At 37.5% G+C, this 14,277-nt stretch overlaps 1 protein-coding gene across 9 annotated transcripts in view; it reads left to right on the top strand.

Moving 5' to 3' along the window:
* The window catches only part of gria4a (glutamate receptor, ionotropic, AMPA 4a), a 202,852-nt gene that overhangs the window by 168,102 nt on the left and 20,473 nt on the right, over positions 1–14,277 (top strand). For all 9 annotated transcript variants that reach the window (XR_012390439.1, XR_012390438.1, XR_012390437.1 and 6 more), the window contains 1 exon segment: positions 3,182–3,429. Coding sequence is in view for 5 of the 9 variants with exons in the window: in XM_068213508.2 (XP_068069609.1) it covers positions 3,182–3,429 (248 nt within the window). In the remaining 4 variants the exon portion in view is untranslated.

The raw sequence follows: 14,277 nt of genomic DNA, 5'->3' as shown, positions 1-14,277 counted from the left end.
CTCCACTTAATTATCCAATGTGTCCATGTGTCTGAAATATCCTGAAGCAGCAAAACTGTTCTGTATTGTAGCATGAGATTACCGCTATTTTAAAGATAAAAATATATCATTAATGCACATTAGTAATTCGACAGTAACTTAAGTTAAGTTAAGTAAGTTCACAGGTCTGTGTTCTCTGGACTCCTGTCAAGCGGTGGACGTCTTTATTCTGATTGCTTGACGCCAAACCGCGTCATAGTTCATTACCATAAAGTTGACTTGATTTCAACTCTCCTCAACGCCCACACCAGTGAAGACGCACCGCGCTGCTCCTTGCCGCCGGCTCTCATTAAAAATGAATGACTTCTGGCTACTTTGACGCATTCGCCGCATTCGGTGTGAACGTAGACTGCTGCCCCCGCGACCTGGCCCCGGATAAGTGGATGAAAATGAATGAATGAAAGACTTTCTCCGAAAGAAAAAATAGTTTAGGAAATACTGTAAAAAATTCCTTGCTCTGTTAAACATCAATTGGGAAATATTGGAAACAGAAAAGGATAGTGAATAATTTTGACTTCAACTGTAGTACATAGAGCTATGATATAGTATTCATTCTGCAACCATCACAATAAGAGCGTCAGCCTGTCTCAGTGTTTGTAGCGCACGGCTGATATACTGGAGAAAAGCATTTGATCAGCAAACCGGGGATATAAGAAATAAGTAAATGTCAGGCGTCCCGCGGTGTTTGGACGAGCACTTGAGTTTGTTTGTCATTTGTTGTGTGTGAGCGCAGGTTTGTCGAGGGTGTTGTTTATTCATCGGCGTGTGTGATGTTTTATTTTGGAGTGTTACAGCACAACAGCACTCGACTCCAGGCTGGACGTGACCAACATTATAATGGATTGAGTGTCCGTCACGCGCCGCCGCTTCTCTCTCACATGCTGGAGCTCCGGACTAAAGCCTGCGGATGAAAGAGACACAGATGATCAACTGCAACACACACTGGGACATCAGCATGTCAAATAGGAGATCTCAGAGGACAAAACAGGCCGTATTAGAGCCATTCGTCTTTTTTTACAGCGAAAGACTGAGCAGCGGTGCACACTTCAGAGCTGAGCGAGTGCTAAACTGACAGAAATGAATGTTTTATTCGGCAGGGGTGGACTCAGTTGATCAAGTGTGACAGGAAAGACATTTCTGATGTCGGAAAAGATTTCAAATAAATGCTTTTCTTTTGTACTTTCTGTAGACTCTTCGTAAGACAGTGACAGACAATCTGGTCATCATCTTAAATCCCAGAAAGTTTATGAAATGTAGATTTTTCAAAAAATGTATTTACATTTATCAAGCTAGATTAGGCATCACAGTGGCGCAGTGGGTAGCACAATCGCCTTATGCCTAGTTCAGACTGCGTGATTTTAGCCCCAATTTTGGCTCTCCGACAGGTTTTGAGAAATCGCCGACAATTGCCTGAAATCACAGGCAAATCGCTGCTCGTGCACGTGAGTGACAATCACACAGTATGAACTATCAAAGACGCGATCTGAGAGAATCGCCGATGAGTCAAATCATGCCGTGTGAATTGAGTTTTGACTGAAAATAACATCGGCGATCGCCTTCAGCCAATGAGAGAGCAGCATTCACTTGTGTGTGTGTGTGTGTGTGTATACCTGCTGCAGGCCAGCGGGAGGCTGGGGGGGAAGTTAAAAGCGCTCTTCTTCGGTTTATTTGGACCCCCGAAAATGGAGGGAAAACTAGTGGAGGTTTGACAGGACTCAGGAGCACCCGTGTCTGTTTGACGTTTCATACAGATAGAAATTTGTTTATTATCAACATTGAGGAGAAATGGCTAATTCCCTTTAAACCCAGGTGAGCAAACATGTACATGTTCTACCCCATTAAAGGCTTCTTCCTCATTATGTAGTTAATAACAAAAGATATACTACGTGTTTTTGGCTGTGAGACGTAGTTTGGACGAAGTTGTTGGCGATTCTTCGTATACTAAAGTCATGCAATGTGAAAGTCCCTGTCGCCGATCCACCTTGCAGTGCAAACAAAGCAGCGAAGAAACGCTAGCCTAGATAGCCATGCAGTGTGAAAACATCTGTGACACGACTAGTTTGAAAATCATGCAGTCTGAACTCGGCATTACAGCATGAAAGTCGCTGGTTCAAGCCCCGGCTGGGTCAACTGCAAAATGTTCAGTGTAGGGGTGCCCAAATTCAGTCCTGATTGAGCCCAGATTTTAGCTTCAACCCCAATTAAACACCCCTAAACTAGCTAATCAGGCTCTATGTAAGCATACTAGAAAATTCCAGGCAGCTATATTGAGGTAAGCTGGAGCTAAACTCTGAGTTTGGGCACCCCTGGTGTAGTGCATCATTTAGTGCATAACTTGTACACTATGGCCCCGTTTACACTAATATGTTTTAGTTTGAACACGCATAAGTTTTGCTACGGTTACGCCATTCGTCCACACTACGCCGGAGTTTTTGAACGCCGAAACGAAGCGTTTTAAAAACGCTGGAGAGTCTTTTTTTATTCTAAAACGCTGCTGCACCGTCTCAGTGTGGATGACAGAAAATGGAGACATCTGAAAACGGAGACGGGGCTGCTGAGATTCGCTCCCTGATTGGGGCTTTTGTGTCATTGCGTATCCTTCCCTTATTCGTCAAGCCCCTATCACATGACTATAACACATGGCTTTAACGCTACCGGAAGACAGCAGACCAACCTTCACTGTAAACAACAACATGGACACAGAAATGGGAGCGTTGTTTGCACTATTGTCTGTTTTAGGCGCCATTTTGCAGGTATTCATTTGTTACGTTTAGTAACATCTCAACCTCGTCGTCTGTCCACAAAAATACCTCTCTTGCTTTCTTTGCCATCGTGTTCATTGTTCAACCGGCGTTTGTTGACTAACAAAAACCAAATGCCAAGCGAGACACATGCTTCCTGTTTATACTAGAACGCGCATGCCCAGAGTGCGCGAATGGTCACGTGATATATGTTTTTGGTGGCGTAGTGTGGACGGAGATATGTTAAGAAACGCTAGGTAAATCGCTAGTGTGGACGCGGATCGTTTTTAATCTAAAACGCCGTTTTAAAACTAAAACGCACTAGTGTAAACGGGGCCTATGTGTGAAAGAGGCTATGGGTACAAATTCCAGTGTTCCACCACATGTCTTTCACTCTCTAGAGATCGAAAATCGCGGTGTATGAAAAAATGTGGAGTTACATGAAGTCAGCGGAGCCCACCGTCTTCACCAAGACCACAGCAGAGGGCGTCGCTCGAGTCCGCAAGTCCAAAGGCAAATACGCCTTCCTGCTGGAGTCCACCATGAACGAGTACACAGAACAGCGCAAGCCCTGCGACACCATGAAGGTCGGAGGGAATCTGGACTCCAAGGGCTACGGCGTCGCCACGCCTAAAGGATCGCAGCTAAGGTGGGTGGAGTATTATAACAACCAACAAATCACAGCGCTGTTATAGTATTCCACCCACCCTGCTGTGCTTCTGTCTCTGTTTCTCTCTCTCTCTCTCTCTCTTCATCTTTCTCACTCAGTGCTCTCTGTGATGCAGTGATATCCTTGTGGTCATCATACAGTTGTTGATTTTACTCCAATAGAAGAATAATGGTCAGGATATACAATATACTATAGACAACATGGGTGACGATTACAAGATGTCCTCGCTGCAGTCTGTAGCATGATTACATTCTGGATCAGGTCCAATACGTAGTGGACATTGAAATAACCACTATGGTAATGCCTATGCTACTGGAACCATGTAACGGTAGGTGTAGATGTTAGTGTATGTGACAGTTAGGGTAGGTGTAGACATTAATAACACACATTGTAATCGGAAATTTAATAATCAATATAAATAATTCAAATTTAGGGCAGCTCAGTGGTTAGCACTGCCGCCACAAAGGTCGCTTGTTCAATTCACGGCTGAGCCAGTTGGCATTTCTATGTGGAGTTTGCATGTTCTCCCTGTGTTGGCTTGGGTTTTCTCCAAGTGCTTAGGTTTCCCCCACAGTTCAAACACATGCGCTATAGGGGAATTAATTAACTAAATTGACCAGAGTGTATGAGTGTGTGTGAATGTGAGAGTGTATGAGTCTTTTCCTAGTACTGAGTTGAGGCTAGAAGGGCATCTGCTGCGTAAAACATATGCCGGAATAGTTGGTGGTTCATTCCACTGTGGCAACCCCTAATAAATAAAGTACTAAGCCGGAGAAAAATGGATGAATAAACGAACAAATTCTCATTTCTAGCAACAGCAGCTTGCACTATTTGGACCTGATCCAGTACGCCATCATGCTGCAGGCTGCAACGAGGACACACTCGAAATTAATATGCAGTATTAAGTTGATATACAATCTTATTGATAATAACAAGTCAAGTCAATTTATTTAGTGCAAATAAATTATTTTCTTTCTTAGTTTTTTAGTCTTGATTCTAGTCCAAATTTTTAAATTAAGTCAATTAAGCTTAAGTGAAGAAGCGTTTTCTAGACAAGCAAAACATATTGTCTTATTTTCAGAAATAATACGTCAAAATTAAGAGTTTTTCGGTAAAACAATCTAAATAATCTCTCCAATATGGCAAGCAGGACCATTTTATTTCAAAGTGAAAACCAGATTATTTTGCTTACCCCATTGGCAGATTATTTAGCTTGTTTTGAGAAAAAACCCTCTTAATTTTCACTTATTCTTTCTAAAATTTAATTTAAAGAAACTAGAAACTTAACAACAAAAAACTAATGGACAGATATCAACATACAAATTAATTTAATTTATAAGGCAACGCGGTGGTGCAGTGGGTAGCACGATCGCCTCACAGCAAGAAGGTCGCTGTTTCGAGCCTCGGCTGGTTCAGTTGGCATTTCTGTGTGGAGTTTGCATGTTCTCCCCATGTTCGCACGGGTTTCCTCCGGGTGCTCCGGTTTCCCCCACAAGCCCAAAGACATGCACTATAGGTCATCTAAATATAAATCTATTCATCTAAAATTGTATCTGTTCAAAATCATTTATTTCCAGAACCTTTTATCTCACTGTTTCTCAGAGGTGGAGCCTTTATGTGTTCATCTCTCAATCTGCATTGCTGTGCATTGCATTATGGGTTTTAAAACTTACAGAGCCTTGATTATAAAACTAAGCATTTAAGATATGTTACTGGAGAAATGGGATGACATCCAACACTTATATACTTTTATACAAGTAGTAAGCTCACTGATTTACGACAAGCTATTAGAAATAGCCGGCAGCTAGCTCTCTGCAACTCTCACATGGTCGCCCACTGAAGCTAAGCAGGGCTGCGCCCGGTCAGTACCTGGATGGGAGACCACTTGGGAAAGCTAGGTTGCTGCCGGAAGTGGTGTTAGTGAGGCCAGCAGGGGGCGCCCAACCTGCGGTCTGTGTGGGTCCTAATGCCCCAGTATAGTGACGGGGACTCTATACTGCTCAGTGAGCGCCGTCTTTCGGATGAGACGTTAAAACCGAGGTCCCGACTCTCTGTGGTCGTTAAAAATCCCAGGATGTCCTTCGAAAAAGAGTAGGGGTTTAACCCCGGCATCCTGGCCAAATCTGCCCACTGGCCTCTGTCCATCATGGCCTCCTAACCCTCCCCATATCATGATTGGCATATCATCACTCTGTCTCCTCTCCACCAATCAGCTGGTGTGTGGTGTGCGGTCTGGCGCAAAATGGCTGCCGTCGCGTCATCCAGGTGGATGCTGCACACTGGTGGTGGATGAGGAGATTCCCCCCCCATTGTGTAAAGCGCTTTGAGTGCCCAGAAAAGCGCAATATAAATGTAACGAATTATTATTAATTATTATTAAATACATGTAAGGAAATGTATTCATGTTATTTGTATCTGTCTGATATTTGCTCAGTTTGATCCTTTAAATAAAACTGAGCTGTTTTTCTCTCTAAATTGTTTAATCCCTAGAAGTCTGAGGCAGCAAACGCGATACTCTATTAAAAACATTTAAGCGTTTTTTAAGATTTTCTTTTATACTTGAAAAATAAGGCGAGGCAGTGGCGCAGTAGGTAGTGTTGTCGCCTCACAACAAGAAGGTCGCTGTGTCGCTGGTTCGAGCCTCAGCTGGATCAGTTGGCGTTTCTGTGTGGAGTTTGCATGTTCTCCCTGCCTTTGCGTGGGTTTCCTCCAGGTGCTCCGGTTTCCCCCACAGTTCAAAGACGTGGTACAGGTGAATTGGGTGGGCTAAATTGCCCGTAGTGTGTGAATGTGTGTGTGGATGTTTCCCAGAGATGGGTTGCGGCTGTAAGGGCATCCGCTGCGTAAAAACTTGCTGGATAAGTTGGTGGTTCATTCCGCTGTGGCGACCCCGGTTAAAAAAGCCGACAAGAAAATGAATGACTTGAAAAATATCTGTAAATCAATAGTTTTCTATACTGTTATTCAGGGTTTTTTCCCTTTAGTTATGCTTTTTTATTGCCTCTATCTTTCCTTCAACAGCAATTGATGTTGAAAACGTGACATTTGTTTACATTTTTAATAGTCTAAAGTGATATATTGGCTTTGTTGGTCTTACAAATCACGGAATAATAAACTGCGAGCCCTTTTCCTACAGAATTTATTCTCTATAAATTATTTGTTATACAATATAATGTTTCAAAATAGTAAAATGTCAATAAAAGTCACTTTTTTTAAACTGTAGGGTTGAATTTTCAACATTGAAAGCTGACAGGGCAGAGATAAAAGTCCTCTAATGTAATTCAGAACAGTAAAAAAATGGAAAACACTTCTAAATCTCACATTAATTATTTATTAACTGTAAAATTAACTACTATTTCACCCACTACCAATGTTATCACTTAATTGAATGGACGTTTTCAGTGGTTATCATCTGATAAATATGGGCCAGTAGGGGCCTTCTGCGCCTACTAGTAGGCTTAAGGCTGATTTATACTTCTGCGTCAAGCACACACGTATGCTATGGCGCAGCCTGCGTGTTGATGCATAGCCCTACGCCGCGACCGTCGGCGTCGCTGACGTGCACCGCTCAAAAAAATTTAACTACATATCGCAACGACACATAATGCAAGCTCTGTGATTGGTCGGCTTGGTAGCGCTGAGGAGTCTGGGTGGGACCGAGAGCACCGCGAGCCCGATGGAGATTGTTTACAAGTGTGGAGTCTCGTGAAGGAGCTCCGGATGGAAAGTTTTGTTTTGTGTTTACCTCATAGTTAAAGTTGTTGCACGTCCGCCGGTTCCTGCCTCAAACTGAGCGAGTTTGAGCCACTTGTACATTCAGGAAGCGTTCAGGAAAAACAAAACACCAGCGAAGAAACTCAAAACAGAGGAACACAAACACCTCACTGCCAACTAGCGTTTCGAAAGTGTTAATGCCGACCAACAGAAACAGCATGCAGAAGTATAAATGCACAGCTACGCGAGTTGCATGCGTCGTAGGTCACGCCGATCACTTGACGCAGAAGTATAAACCAGGCTTTAGAAGGCTGTTATCATCCATTCACATGGTTAATCAGCTATACTAATAGAGAAGACTCCAGATCTTATTTTACATTACTGTGATGGTTGGGGTAGGGGATGTTAATAAAATACAAAATGGGAAATGTAATAAATAATTCTCGTTAACTTTCGTTATCTATAGCTGATTTAGCATGTAAATGAATAATAACAGCTCTCTGAGCCTACTAGTAGGTACATGAGGCGCCTACTGGCCCATTATATCTTAGCAGATAACCACTGATAATCGAGTGGTAACATTCAAATCGGCTGATTATTTCATACATCAGGTTTAATAAACAAAATTCCTGTTCTGAAAAACAATAACAATAGTTTTAAATAAAAAAAAACATTTTAAAAACATGACTATTTTATACCAATTTCATAAGCATATGTCAGGGAGAAACTTCTAATTAAAAAGGTTATGACTTGAAACAAATAGTAAATTATTTATTATCTTGCTCAGAAAGTGTTCAAGTTTAATTTATTAGTTTATTATTCAGACATAACGGCTTCTGTATCCCACAAGAAATCCCCGTTTGAGCTCACAGAGAGTGCTGTTTGTGTGTGTATAATGGTGTTGTTCCTCCACAGAACCAGCGCTCAGGTAAACGCTGCACTCTTATACTTCATACTTTATCTCTGATGTTTCTCGTTCTGCTCATTTCTGCTCCTCAAGCCTGTCAAACACTTTCATTCTCAATGATCAATGCTCATATTTCACTGTTCCTGTGCATTAACTCTCAGCATGTCTCACACCATGCCATCTTCACACTGTGAAAGTCTCCTAAAATTCTCAAAGAAAACATGAAATTAACTTACTCAGATAAATGTCTAATAAATATGGATGCACCAAATTTTGGGGGGTGCCGATACCGATATTAACAGGAAAAATGTGTAGATTACGATACAATACTAGTTTAGTTTTCTCTATTAAATTAGTTTTACATTGAACTTAAATTGGATCCATTTAACATTCAACTGTCCATCATTTTAAGAGTGGCTCAGTGGTAAGTGCTGTCACCTCACTGCAAGAAGGTCGCTGGTTCGAGTCCCGACTAGGCCAGTTGACATTTCTGTGTGGAGTTTGCATGTTCTGTCCGTGTTGGTGTGGGTTTCTTCCGAGTGCTCCGGTTTCCACCATAGTCCAAACACATGCGCTATAGTACTAAATTGACCGTAGTGTATGAGTGTGTGTGAATGTGAGACTGTATGGGCGTTTCCCAGTGCTGGGTTGCGGCTGGAAGGGCGTCCGCTTTGTAAAACATATGCTAGAATAGTTGGCGGTTCATTCCGCTGTGGCGACCCCTGATAAATAAGGAAAATTAACGAATGAAAGCACAAGTTAAAATAAAAATGACAATTTGACAATCTTCAGGTTATTTTTGCTGTTCAATATTTATTTTAACAACATAAACTTTTATTTAACATATAATAGAACATATTTAATAAACTTAAAAAGTTCTATTGCTATATGTAAATTACACATTTTAATCATCAGCATCTGCTTCTTTAATATTAGTGTCAATAGCTTTAAATTAATTCAATATCGGTGGATATCGGTAGTCGATAAATCTAAATTCCTATTGAATAAATTCCTAATGAATAAATAAAACCTTTATTTTACTTTAAAATTCTGTTTATATATTATATGGATTTTGATTACATTTTCAGCACATTAAGTGTCACGTGATCCTTCAGGAATCCTTTTAATATCATAATATAATTATTTGATATTATGAATGTTCTGCTTCAGAATTCGGTGGAAACTATTAGATATAAAATTAAAATAGATGACCTTTTATGATCATTTGCACATCATTACCGCATTATTTCCCACTAAATAGCATTTTGGGATTTTACATATTAGTGCCAATAGCTTTAAATTATTTCAATATCGGTGAATATCGGTAAATATCAGTGGCTGATACATCAATAAATCCCTGCTAATAAATTCTTATTGAAAAGAAAATCTTTATTTTACTTTAAAAGTCTTTTATAATCACTGATGCATTTATTTAGTAAGAAAATAAGACACACAAAAAAGGTAAATAAGATTGCAATTTAAAACAGCCGAGGCTAGAACCAGCGACCTTCTTGCTGTGAGGCAACAGCACTACCTACTGCGCCACCATATATATATATATATATATATATATATATATATATATATATATATATATATATATATATATATATATATATATATATATATATATATATATATATATATATATATTATTTTTAATTCTTTCATTTATTTTATTTTGTTTATTTATTTATTTAGATGTCATTTTCAGCATCCTCAGTGTCACGTGATCCTTCAGGAATCATTTTAATATTATAATATATTTAATATTATGAATGTTCTGCTTCAGATTTTGGCGGAAACTATTAAATATAAAATTTTATGACCAATTTTGCACATCATTTACAACATTATTTTCACTAAATAGCATTTTGGTATTTAACAAATAATTGCTAATAGCTTTAAATTAATACAATATCTGTGAATATCGGTGGCTTATAATTCAGTGCATTTCTACTAATAAATGCTCATTAAAAATTTAAATCTTTATTTTACTTTAAGTCTTTTATATTCACTGATGCATTTATTTAATAAAAAACACAACACAAAAAAAGGTAAATAAGATTACAATCTTTTATGATCACGTTTGATCAATTTTGCACATAATTTACAGCATTACTTCCCACATAATAGCGTTTTGGGATTTTAAATATTATAGCTAATAGCTTTAAACTAATCTGTAAATAACGGTGGCTGACACATCAGTGAATCCCAACTAATAAATTCTGTTCTTATTGAAAAACCAAAACATCTTTATTGTACTTTAAATATAATTACAATTCAAAAGTGTTTTTTTTTATGGGCGACGCAGTGGCGCAGTAGGTAGTGCTGTCGCCTCACAGCAAGAAGGTCGCTGGGTAGATCCTCAGCTGGGTCAGTTGGCGTTTCTGTGTGGAGTTTGTATGTTCTCCCTGGGTTTGCATGGGTTTCCTCCAGGGGCTCCGGTATCCCCCAGTTCAAGCACATGCGCTATAGGTGAATTTGGTAGGCTAAATTGTCTGTAGTGTATGGGTGTTTCCCAGAGATGGGTTGCAGCTGGAAGGGCATTCGCTGCGTAAAACATGTGCTGGATAAATTGGCGGTTTATTCAGTTCTGGCTACCCCAGATTAATAAAGGGACTAAGCTGAAAAGAAAATTAAATTAACGGTTGTTTTCTAAAACTCACTATATAGTATATATATATATATATATATATATATATATATATATATATATATATATATATATATATATATATATAAATATATATATATATATATATATATATATATATATATATATATATATATATTTATATATATATATATATATATAAATATATATATATATATATATTTATATATATATATATTAAGTTTTAGAAAACAACCGTTAATACTAACCACTAACCATTTTTAGTGTCTCGTGATACTTCAGGAATCATTTTAATAATTTTAAAATTGATGATCTTTTATTATTAGTTTTGCACATAATTTACAACATTATTTCCTTTAAATAGCGTGTATAGATTTTAAATATTATTGCTATTAGCTTTAAATTTATCCAATATTGGTGAACATCAGTGGCTAATAAATCAGTGCATTTCTACTAATAAATTCCTATTGAGAAAATAAAAACCTTTATTTTACTTTCAGTATAATTACAATTTAAAGCTGTGGTTTTCTATAGCTTGCAAAATATATTCTTACATTTATTTATTTATATTTGGTATATGTGTTTTGTTTCCATGATTTAATTTTTAGCATATTCAGTGTCACGTGATCCTTCAGGAATCATTTTAACATCATAATATATATTATTTGACTTTATGAATGTTCTGCTTCAGATTTTGGTGGAAACTATAATTATATCAAATTAAAATAGATGATCTTTCATGATCAATTTGCACATCATTTACCACTGACTATCATTTTGGCATTTTAATTGAATCTCATTTCATGTTGTCTTTAAGCTTGTAATGATGAGTAATGCTCCGCTATGACGAATGTGAGCTGAAATGAGTTTGAGATGATCTGTGTTCACTTTCTGACCTGTGTGGATATTCGGTTCTGCCTGAAAGGGCTTTACTGACCGCCTGCGCGTGGATCGATCCAGAGGCTAAGAGAGAGAGCACTCCGTCATTTTCCATTCTGATGCTTTCCTTCTGTTGCTTTCGGCCAGTTCAGCAAACTAATCTCAGCACCGTGACCTCTGACTCTGACCGTTTAACCTCTCCAGGGCGGATATAAACATGCTGCCAGCGTTTACAGACTCTCACTCGCCATTTTTAAAATCTACAGCCCCAAAAAAGTCAGTCATCAAGTGTTTTTGTCGCATAAGAACTGAAAAAAGCTCCTGAAATATCAAACATTCCTCAGCATGTGCTCAGGGGGAGAAAGAGAGCTCAGATTTATACAAACTTACTTCTGTAAACCTGCGATGTCACATCCTGAGATGCTGGAGAGGTTTTAGATGAAAGAAAAATGGCGTTCAGTTCGAGTCTCCACACAGGACTGGAAAACAAAACAATGGATATGAATGATATGAATTCCGGTGTTTAGTTTATACTGCATTTGATTTGAAAACAGAGCATGATGCATATGAAGTGTTCGGTCTTCATCCAAAATAACAATTATTAACAACTTACATTATGCCGCACTGATGAAAGTCAAAAGAATTATCTTCCCCCTTAGTATTTTTAGACAATTATCTAAACATTATTCATTCAAGATACAGTTGAAGTCAGAATTATTAGCCCCCCTGAGTCATTAGCCCCCGTTTGCTTTTTCCCAATTTCTGATTTATTCAACACATTTCTAAATATAATAGTTTTAATAACTCATCTCTAATAACTGATTTATTTTATCTTTGTCATGATGACAATAAATAATATTAGACTAGAAATTTTTCAAGACACTTCTATACAGCTTAAAGTGACATTTAAAGGCTTCACTAGGTTAATTAGGCTGTATGACGATGGTTTGATTTGTAGACTATCGAAAGAAAGTATAGCTTAAAGGGGCTAATAATTTTGACTAAAATGGTGTTTAAAAAATTAAAAACTGCTTTTATTCTAGCCGAAATAAAGCAAATAAAATTTTCTCCAGAAGAAAATATATTATCAGATATACAGTGAAAATTTCCTTGCTCTGTTAATCATCATTTGGGAAATATTTAAAAAAGAAAAATAAATTCAAAGGGGGTTGAATAATTCTGACTTTAACTGTATATTCAATTGCAATATGATCTTAGGCCTAAAGTATTTTGGGTAAAATTGATATAATATATAGTATAAAAATTGATCAAAACATGAACAAATATCTGGCTTCATCATTTCTCAAGCATAAACGCACATAATATGCATAGATTTTTCAGAAAACTAAATTAAAATCAAGCAATTTTCCTCTAAATTTATTTAAAATGCCAACGAATGCACCTATGTTTACAATCACTTTGAATGTATTGAATCCATTCTATTCTAATTCTATCTACATAGAGGGAGTGTGGCTAAAGTAAGTGCAAACAATCTCTAGAAACTGTTTTACAAGTCTATTTGCAACCCTAGGAATTAGCCCTAGAATGAAAAGCTGTTTTTACCTTATTTGGAAGGGTCATGAATATTAATGAGCCCTGCTCTATGCTTTTAAGGATCATGCCAGTTGCTGACGCTCACTCACCGTGATGTACTCTGAAATGCACTACAAAATAATTATAATTCAGTTGTCAAAAATATAATTGAACATATTGAGTAGATTACATCAAAAATAAAAAATAAAAACATTAGCTAGGAGCGAGTGAACTCCGTACAGAACAAGAGTAACCTGAAATACAGACTAAATTATAATTATACCAATTTAATAATAACATTTTTAATAATAACAATAGGGACAGACAGAGATGTATTTAGAGTATTTTGGGTTTAACATATGTAAAAACAATGGCAGGAACCAGCCAATGCGTTTTTTGCTGTCTCATTATAAATATATATAGCAAATTTCCAACACAATCTCATGGCATTTCGTAACTTTTTGATTTAGTGGCTGATTCGTATGAATTCGTACGATCTATCTTGTACAATTTAGTACGATTTGCTCATCCCCCAATGACGGTTGGGTTAAGGGGTGGGGTTAGGTGCCACGCCTCCTTTTTAAAATCTTACAATTTCGTACGACTGAACTCGTACGAATTAGCCACTAAACTGGCAAAACGTAAAATACTTCAGTTTTCTCGTGAGATCAGGCTGCAAATTTCACAATATATGCGTTAAACTAACAAAAGATACATCTAAACAGACTGAAAAAACATATAACCTGTATATCCCACATTTTGCATTATAATGAGCTGTAAACGGGTAAGATGCTACTATATTGACTTTACCCCAGAGCTAATCCCGGTCCCGTTTTCAAAATAAAAGTCCCACACACATAAGAAATATAATGAGCTGTGTTAAACAGAGCTTTAGACAAAAGCGTCTGCTAAATGACTAAATGTAAAGATAAAACAAAACAGTAATTGTTGTAATCTCATTAGGAAAACTCAGAGTTTGGGATTTGTTCTGCTTGAGCATTTTTCAGAAGTATTTACATGAAAACAATGAAAAAATAAAAGCATTTGTGGTTTACAGCATGGCTTTACTCTCACTTATTTTTACTCATATTATTCAGCTATGCCTATGTATATCCTGATATACATATATATCCAAATATTTATATATATACAGATA

Source organism: Danio rerio, chromosome 15 (genome assembly GCF_049306965.1).
Source record: "Danio rerio strain Tuebingen ecotype United States chromosome 15, GRCz12tu, whole genome shotgun sequence".
NCBI lineage: Eukaryota > Metazoa > Chordata > Actinopteri > Cypriniformes > Danionidae > Danio > Danio rerio.
This window is presented reverse-complemented; position numbering and strand designations above follow the sequence as displayed.